The sequence below is a fragment of the Carassius gibelio genome, chromosome A20, assembly GCF_023724105.1.
Source record: "Carassius gibelio isolate Cgi1373 ecotype wild population from Czech Republic chromosome A20, carGib1.2-hapl.c, whole genome shotgun sequence".
Lineage (NCBI taxonomy): Eukaryota > Metazoa > Chordata > Actinopteri > Cypriniformes > Cyprinidae > Carassius > Carassius gibelio.
Window position 1 is genome coordinate 25,372,236 of NC_068390.1, and position 10,227 is coordinate 25,382,462.

Genomic DNA, 10,227 nt, shown 5'->3' on the forward strand with positions numbered 1-10,227 from the left:
GCTCTTACTTCTTAAGACGTTTTATGCAGTGCTTTAAGTGGGCCGGTATGCACCGGTACTCAGTACCGGCACTTCCAAATATAGCTCTTGAGTGTAGCGCCACCTCTCCGTGCGCCCAGAACGTGCTTTTAGCGTACCCTTAAGTTCATTTGGACATCTGTTTTAATAAAGGTTTTCATCATTTGCCTGCACTGCCGCTTTTCAGAACGCCCTTAACAATGCATGCTTCCTAATTCTTCCTAGTTCGGAGTATGGAGCGTGCATCATTTGAACCAGTTCGGGAGTTCGGAGCAGGTTCGCGAATCATTTGAGTCATATCGGGAGGTCGGAGCGGGTTCGCGAATCATTTGAGTCAGTTCGGGAGTTCGGAGCGGGTTCGCCAATCATTTGAGTCAGTTCGGGAGTTCGTAGCGGGTTCGCGAATCATTTGACTCAGTTTGGGGATCGCGAATCATTTGAGTCAATTTGGGAGTTCGGAGCGGGATCGCGAATTATTTGAGTCAGTTCGGGAGTTCGGAGCAAGGGGCAAGGAACTCGACCGGAAGTTGAAGTCGGGTGGGGGCTGCCATCTTTTAGCAGAACTTCACTTGCGTTAGCATTCCCATTGACTCCCATTCATTTTGGCGTCACTTTGACAGCGAATAACTTTACATCTGAGGCGTTTAAAGACTCTGTTTGTCCATTATTTATTTCTAAAGATACACGACAATGTATAAAGGGCTCCATTACCTTCTATGTTACATTATGGCCCCGTATAAACAGTTTTTGTAAAAAATAGGCTAACGATTGCGTCATAACCACTCGGCTCTCTGTCACATTACCGTACAGACAGGAGGAGAAGCTCGCAGGCAATTAACTTAATATGGCGTACTGGCGTTACATTTTAAAATACTATACAAAATAATTAATCAGAATACTTACTCCTGCTCACTCACGCCAAAGAACTCCCCGCTCAAGCTCGCCGTCTCTGCAAGATTAACGATGGCAGTTTGCACGCACAGCCACTAGAAGATTTACATCTGTCAGACAGGTTGCTGACGTCGTCAAGCTTCGTTTGAGTCTGCGCGTCAGAAACGGAAGTGCTAAAAAACGCTAAAACTGGGCTTCATTTGTCTCAATTGAGTTCCAATGGGGTCGCTGTGTCCATTTCTTTTACTGTCTATGGTTCGGAGCGGGTTCGCGAATCATTGAGTCAATTTGGGGATCGCAAATCATTTGAATCAGTTCGGGAGTTCGGAGCGGCTTCGCGGATTGGGTTCGCGAATCATTTGAGTCAGGGGATCGCGAATCATTTGAATCAGTTCGGGAGTTCGGAGCGGGATCGCGAATCATTTGAATCAGTTCGGGAGTTCGTAGCGGATTCGCGAATCATTTGAGTCAGTTTGAATGCAGTAGCTCTTTCTAAGGGTATTTTTTCAAAATCCTTTTGCACATTTTATTTATGTTCAGTAGTTCTTTCTAGCTCAAGCAAATTCACAAACTAATAAAATGATTTATTATTAAGGTCGCCTGTTGACTGCTGTATATAAAACCCCTTTAATAGTAGTTACCTCAGGGGATGAGGGGAGTCATCAAAAAAAAAAAAAAAAAAAAACAGAAAATATATATATTTTTTTGGCTATAATAGAGTACCGGCACCTCTTTTTGGCCACTTAAATCACTGGTGCAATCGTTCACAAATCTTTTGTTGATTACAAAGAGAAGATTCAGTGTCACATGGTCCTTCAGAAATCATTATTATGTTGATTTGCTGCTCAAGAAACATTTACTATTTTTATTTTTGTTGCTGGAAACAATAATACCACTCTTTCTTTAAAAAGATAGAAAAATTTATAATTTTATTCATTATACATTAAAGCAATTAAAAGTGAGTGAAGACATTTAAAATGTTTCAAAAGATTTCTATAAATGATTTAATACAGCAAAACTGTTTTCAATATTGATAATAATCAGAAATGTTTTTTGAGCATCAAATCAAATTGTAATGATTTCTAAAGAATCATCTGACACTGAAGACTGGAGTAGCCATCACAGGAATTAATAACATGTTACTATATATATTAAAATATTAAAAAAATGTATTGTAAAAAAAATATTTCACAGTCGCGAATCATATATATATATATACTATGCCAGTGCAGGCATAGTATATATATATTTAATAACAAGTGCTTGGGGCATGGCTTGGAGGTTCAGATTTTCCTTCTTTTCATTGCCTCTAAGCTGATCACATGCTTGATTTTAGGAGACCCTTGGCTTTTGGGGCTCAAGGCAGTCTTCTACCTTGGCCTAAAATGTTTAAAATTGCATATTAATAAATGTTAATCAACTTTTGATTATTGCTGATGCCTCTAATAATTATGTGTCTGATTTTTAATTTATAGCATATTTTGGGTTTATTTTAAGCCAGCTATATAGCATTTTATAACAATAGTTAAGTTAAGTGGCTTGTAGCTGTCAGATAGTTTCACCGTGTGAGTCTTTGAATGTTAAATTAAGTGTTTTTTAATGGAAAAAGTCTAATTTCACCATTGAAGATTTTATTTTTAAGTGTTATGACATTGTGACCTGTCCATTATTAACAACTACTTTTGTATTTATTTATTTAATAGGTAACAGTCGTAAATATTTACATTTAGATTTCTTTTGTGTATTCTGGTTAGAAAGTGCCCTCATCAAGGTACAAATACCCCTGAAAATGTACGATATTTGTATTTTCATATTTTGTGGCACTATATTTTTGGTCCTCTTGTGAGAGATCTGTGTCATTGAAACAATATTATCAACCTGCTTAGGTAAGCATCAACCTGCTTAGACCAATTAAAAACTATTCAGTTCATTGCATAAGTTATCAGTTTTCATGCGCATTAAATTCATTTCTATTAGAAACTCAGATTTGCTCTCTCTGCACATCCGACATTTCTTCTGACATTCTTCCCCCCCCCCCCCCCCCCCCCGATATTTTCATATTTCTATATCCCAGTTTTCATATTTAACACATTTCTGCAATTTGTAAGTGCAGTGTAAATGCATGTGCTATAAACAAAAATATATATATATTGCATACCCTGGATCGTTAACTAGGCCTGTACTTTGATTTGTCTTTTATCTTTTATATTTTTCATGTACAAGTTATAAATAATGGATTTCTTAGACACCTTTAAACAGGTTATGAGTGTTAGAGTAGGTTGGACACTAGATGGTGCTTTGGAGTAATTTTCACTTTTAGCCCCTGTCTCTACACAATACAAGGAAATAGTCTTTTAAGAAGCAGTCAATCAGCGGAAGTTGAAAGCAGCGTGTAAGTGTATTTATTTTCTTACTGTTACCCCAGAGGAAATAAAAATCTAAAATGAGATCTCAAATATTTCTCCTCGACAGAAATGAGGTTACTTTAAAGTCTCCCACTTCTCAGACTTGTCTCTGGAGACACTCTCACATTTGTCTCTTTTAAAGTTTTAGAAAAAAACCTAATCATCATCATCACTCACTGCTCAGATGTTCTCCTTAGACGACGGATCTTCCACATTTGTCTCCTTTAAAGCTTTAGAAAAGATATACAAAAATTACAACAGGCCTACATAAATTGATTTAACTCCATTCTTGGCATGAAAATATAACTTTCTTTATCTATATATTTAACCTTTAACTTCACTATAAACCTGTTTAATTTGTTATATATATTATATTTCAAATGTTTGTGTATATATATTGCTGCCTGTACCCTAGATTCGACTATGACAAGGCTTGTGAATACTGGTATTCTACCACCCCCTATACAGTTTGAGGACAATTTTGAAGCATTAATGAATGCGGGTGAGGAATCCCCACATTTTTGATTAAACAGTGAAATGCTCTCAGTCAGCAAATGCAATGAGTCTGCTTCCTTCTATTCTGAGAAAATCAGTAATCCACATCCTCAGATTAAGCAGAGGTAAAAAAAATAAATAAATAAAAAACTTGACCACAACCTCAAAAAGCAGTAACTATGTCTGTTTTTAAAGCAATTGACTGCAAAATTTTGGAAGAAAAAGTACAGCACCTTAAATCATCAACCTGCGACCTTGACACGCTTCCCACATCCTTTTTCAAAAGTGTGCCTAACTGTTTAGAAGCAGATCTCTTAGAAGTGGTGAACGCCTCACCTCTTTCTGGGTTTTTTATTCGAAACTCCCTGAAAACTGCAGTTGTCAAGCCCCTTGATAACACCATTTTGAGTATCTACAGACCATTATCAAATCTGCCTTTTATAGGCAAGATTATTGAAATGGTAGTGTTTAATCAGCTGAACAAATACTTAAACTCAAATGGATACCTGGACAATTTTCAATTTGGTTCTGACCGCATCAGAGCACAGAGACAGCGCTCATTAAGATAATAAATGGTATTCACTTAAATTCTGATTCTGGCAGAAGCATAAGTCTAAGTGGACGTCCATGACATGCAGAGTCCCACAAGGATCAATTAAAGGACCGCTATTGTTTAGCCTGTATATGCAACCACGCTGTATTTTATGTACAATCTTTTTCGATTTTTAACTTTTTAAAATTATTTTAAATCAATTTTAGATTATTTAGTTTTTAATTTACTGTTTTATTCCTTGACTTTTTTCTATGATTATTTTGATTCCTTAAATGTAAAGCACTTTGAATTAATGTGTATGAAATGTGCTATATAAATAAACTTGCCTTGCCATATGTTTTGCAGGGAAAACCTGTAAACAGACATTCATAATAGATGCAAATTTACATTTCATGTAATTTTACAGTAAAATATAGTTAAATGTATACTGAACCTTAAACTGACATTCCCAGAATTCCCTGTGTGACAATTTGCATTTGATGGTATTTAAATAATTGTGTTTTCTTAAATTAGGGTTTTATGTTACAACATATGTTGTTTACTTAAAGTTTATTAGTTATTTTAGCTTCATGTGTGTTACCATGATGGTGTTTTGCAATTCTTTTGTGTTACTGACACTGCACTTTCTATATATTAGTATTTTAGCTTGTAGAAAGGCTACTTGTTATGAACTTAGATTTTTCATTATGCTTCCTCTTTCGTTATTATGGTGGTTTTCAGTTCATATTAAAGGTACAAAACAGATTTTATTATCAGTGTGGCCTTGATTTGCCAGTTTAAAATGTAATAATGTTATGTAAACGACCATTTTAAACTGTAAAATTTAATTTATAATTTTTTTATGTATTTTCTGGCATATTCTGGCAACAACAGCTGCCAGGACTTTTTTATGAAAGCATTCTCTTTTTTCCAGTGAAGGCTTTGTGGACTTTAGATTATGTTTCTCATATTTATTACTGTGTATGATCTCTGGGTGAAAGGTTCTCCGGTGTAAACTTAGTGTTAAATCCAGCTATAAATATCCAGTAGTGATCATAACAGCTGTTATAAATGTGTCTTCATCTAAATAATCAGGCACACTTCCCGTGCCTTAGTTTGGTATTTATCCACCAGATGATGTCAAAAATGGTGGCAATCCAACTATGTCTCTATCAGTGAGGAAGCAGTGCGTTATGATCTATCTTTAGCCTGGATTCTCTCTGCCTTTTTTTCCCTTTTCTCCAGCTTTTTTCCTCTGCTCTCCAGCATACGTTGTCTGTCTGTTTCCTCCCCTGGGCTGCAGCATCGACGCAGGTCGGCGTCACCGTGTGCTAAATTTACTGCTGTTGATGCTGATGGTGAAGGCAGTGCACCTGCTATTTCTGTCTCTGCCTCTCTCTGGGGTCTGCCAATTGTATTAATAGACAGGGAATTATTACATACTACGTGATTCCACGTCAGGGCCTCACTGACTGGCTGTGTCTGCTGTTGGAGAATCAAAGTGGTAGTTTTGAGATTTACCTTTATAAATGCAATTCTAAACATTTTGTTCAGCATTGCACAAGAGTTTAATTTTGTTCTGTCAGTATCTTTCTTTTCCTATTTTTTTTAATATAATTTTAATAGCCACTGACTGAATTTAACAGTAAATCAGCATAAAAGGGAAGAAAATCCTCATGTTCTTAATGGCACTTATTGTTGATTGTGCAACCGCGAATGTTGAAACAGGAAGGAAGTGACCCAAACGTAATGGCGTGATTGCGTCACAGTCTCTTACGCACATGAACAACATCATTTCCTCTGAAATTTCTTACGACAGCAATATACTCTAGATAAAATAATGCAAACTAATCGCAAGGGCTCTGATCATTGATTTAGATGAATCTTGACAGATTTATGACCTATTCAGATCCACGATTTGGTGTTTATCCGTTTATGTGATCACCCAAAAAGCCCACGGGATCATAAAACATTAATAGGAAATCTTAATGCCTCATCCACCTTTAAGGTGTGTTTTGAATCGTATAGTTCATTCTCAAGCCAAAACATAACCATGGAAAGATGTGAATATTACTAGTTTATATGAACTTTCTAGTTACTACAGAGTCAGTGCATTTTTGTTTTCATGTCTGTGTGTATATATATATATATATATATATATATATATATATATATATATATATATACACACACACACACATACACTTTTTTTTTTTTTTTTTGGAAGAAGTCTCACAGAGACAGCATTTATTTGGTCAAAAAGAAAAATCTACAATAATACATTATAACTATCTGAAATAAAAATTTTGCTATTAAATATTTTGAAATTTAATTTGTTATAAGTTATAGATGTTAAAGGTTTAGTTTCACATCAATTAATACATCCTTGCTTAATAAAAATACATTAAAAAAATAACCATAATGTTTTTGTCACATGTTATGTCCCATCAATAAATCTTGCTAATAAAGCAACAAACAATGAGCTCACATGAACAAATAATATTTATTATTTCTAGTTTTGCAAACAATTCGCAAGTTCACATTTCAGTACAAAAATAAAAATCCCATAAATTAAACAGACTACGTTTTCACAGAAAACTTCATACTTGGACGTTAGACCATTTAATGCAATGGTTATGCAGCACACATTTGAGTAAATTAAATTTACACATTCAGAAATCAACCATAAAGGCAAAACATATCAGTTCTCTATTGCTCAGAACACACTAATACAACAATTCAAATCTAGCACCTGTAAATAATAATAATAATAATAATAATAAAAACGTATTAGTTTAACTTTTTCATTTTTTCATGTTTACTTTATCATTAATGCAAAATCAGTTAATCCATGCTTATCTTGCTACATTTGGCAGGCATGTATTTTTCAGATAAATACAGGAAGCAATAACGATTGCTTGATATAGTCAATTCCATAGCCCTGCAATACCATTTTATATCAAGCTGTGAGTCCGAAATGGAAATTCCAAGTGTCTATAGTGAATTCTCAAAGAGTGAGGAGGGTTGGGGAATTCAAGGAGTCGGATGATTGGTCATTGCTGCTGCTGCCCCTCCGCTGCACAGGCCCACAGCCGTCGTTTTCTGGGTAGGTGAACATAAAGGAAGACGTATAGGTGGTGCAGGCCGGGGTGCAGGTGACAACGGGCGTGCAAAGGGGCTCCAGGTCATTGTTAGCAGCTGTGTAGAGCGGCTCCCAGTCTTGAGCATACAGAGAGCTAGAGAGGTCCACATCGGGGACTGAGCGAGCCGTTTCCAGCTCAGCTTTGGCCAAGAGCTCCAGAGACTCCTCCAGGGTGGGCTCCAGGTCTGAGATCTTCACCGTGGAGCCGAAGCTGTCAATGGAGGCCGTGCTGGAGAAGAGCGAGCTGCTGGAAGAAGTCATAACTGTTGTGCTTGGTGTGGAGACCACTGAGGTAGTGATGCTGTGGATCTCAGGGACCGAATCGGAGGGGATGGGGGAGACGGAGCTGGCGGACAACTCGCCGGGGATCTTGCAGATAGGCTTGTGTGCGGCGAGGATGAACTCTAACCTCTCTTTTTCTTTGAGCAGGTTGGTAATGTCATTTTGAAGGGCGGATTTCTCGTCCTCAAGTTGGTCAGTTTCCTGTTTTAGGAAAAAACAAATACCGTCAGATTGATAGACACTAAATATTAGCTTTCATATTATGCTATATGGCACGTATTCACAAAGATCTGCGAAATACTTACAGCTTGCAGCGTATCGGTGAGCTCTCGTCTTCGGTTGCGGCATTTTGCGGCAGCCATCTTATTTCGCTCACGACGGACTCTTTTCTTCTCTTCCTCCTCTGGAGAAATCTGTGCAAGCAATAACAGGAAAATTTACTTTCTGAACTATGCGAAGCAATATATCAATACAGTAGGTGCACCGGCTGATCAGTCATTATAACAAACTAAATTGCACTGTTTACCTGTTCAACTCTGAGTCTCTTGTTGGAATTAGGGGATTTAGTTGCAGTGACCCTCATTTTGGGGTAAGGGTCTGGGTTGTAAGATCGAGTTGCGCCGTTGGAGGGCGCAACAGATGAAACCATGGACTGGACCATCCACTGCAGGTCCGGGCATGAAGAGATCGCGGTCACGGTTGGCACGAAAGAGGCACTTGAGACACTCAGGTCTGTGAACTCCTAAAATGCAAATAAAAAATAATTTAATACATGCCATATATTGTATATTATAAAAAATTTGTATTTCATGTGTGTGTATATATATCTATATATATATATATGTGTGTGTGTGTGTGTTATGAATAAAATAGGCTAGTAATAATTGTTTTTACATTTTTTTTATTCATAATTTGAACACTTTAAATTAAATATATATAAACTACAAAATAAGTCACCACTTGTGCTGAATAATTATAAATTAATAAAGATAATTGTCTTAAATACCTGAGGCTGGTTGAGCGGGTAATACGCGACGCTCTCGCCGCTCGGCGACGCCGTGCTGCACCGGGAAGACGCATCACAGTCGGCGTTAAGGCTGGTGAACATCATCCTGTCCAAAGTCGAAAAGCAAGAGCTATCCAGCGCTAATATATCCAGAAAGTCAGATAGGTTTCAAAAGCCGCTGTCTGCTAGTTCCGTGTTAGTCTGCTGTTCTTCTCTCTATCGGTTTCCAAAGTTTGACTGCTACTACAGCGCTCGCGGGGTTTTATATACCAGTCTGGAGTCTGACGTCAAAGGGAGGGCGGTTAGACGCGCTGCCAGTGTTTGCATAGAAACATAAGAAAACACGTCTTCGGGAACACTTTTTGCTGGATACGTAATCAATACAAAACTCATACAAACTCAAAGCTTAATTCATAACAAAATGTTTGCAAAAACGTTCTTGGATGAATGTTCTGAGTGAAAACGAAGCGGAATACATGACGTTCCATAGCAGGGTATCCCACGACGTCATTTACCTTATATGGAAAACATCCTGAAGAGGCGGAGTGCTGATGGGAAACACTGTGTACAGTGTAAAGCATTATGTAAAGATACTTCAAGAATAGCCTACTTTATTGTTTTCATAAACGACTTATAAACTACAGCAGTATTAAATTATACTAACAGTTCTTATGTCACCGCGTTATTAGTCTATGTTGTAGAAATGCAGTTAGTGTAATTGTATTGGAATTCATATCATTTTAATGCAAAACAATGTAATGCTTTTTAATTACAGTCAAGTTCAAAATATGTTTAAATGACACTTAATGTTCTTAGATTTCATACTTGTAATTATATTATACAGATAATTGATGGCCTCGGGCTGTGTTCGTGCCTCTGAATAATGAAAGGAGTGTCTGTAGCGCAATATACAACAACACGAAGCCTTTCAGTTTGAAAAGGATTCCTTTGAAATAAAATGCTGAGTTCGTTTTTCAGCTGTGAGCATTGCTTAACTGGACCAAATATACATCAAATATAACAAATATACATAAAATCTAAATTAAAACGTCTGTGTATGCATATACATCACACACGCACACACACACACAGACACACACACACACACACACACACACACACACACATATATATATATATATATATATATATATATATATATATATATATATATATATATATATATATATATATATATATATATATATATATTAGGCCTATATAGAAAGAGAGAGATGTATAAATATTAAGCAACGAGACTGCACAGTGTCTATTTGGTCATATTTTGCACATTCATTTCCCGCCATTAGCTAAGGGTAAACATGATCGAAGCAGGTGGTTTTGTTATTGATTAACAACCGAAAACAGCTCTATCAGGGTTCCCATGTGACATCACATTGCACTGCTCTAGTCCTGTGTTCGTGTTTTGTTTGATCTTCCGTGTTGTCTAAGCAAC

General features: G+C 36.7%; 1 protein-coding gene across 1 annotated transcript; it reads right to left on the reverse strand.

The window, feature by feature from the left end:
- Positions 1–6,825: 6,825 nt before the first annotated feature.
- LOC127938931 (protein c-Fos-like) lies at positions 6,826–9,019 on the reverse strand. Its single transcript, XM_052535855.1, has 4 exons — positions 8,772–9,019; positions 8,292–8,507; positions 8,071–8,178; positions 6,826–7,966 (listed from the first exon to the last, which is right to left on the reverse strand). Exons 1-4 carry the CDS (start codon positions 8,874–8,876, stop codon positions 7,349–7,351), a joined length of 1,047 nt encoding a protein of 348 aa, XP_052391815.1. The 5' UTR covers positions 8,877–9,019; the 3' UTR covers positions 6,826–7,348.
- Positions 9,020–10,227: the final 1,208 nt, after the last annotated feature.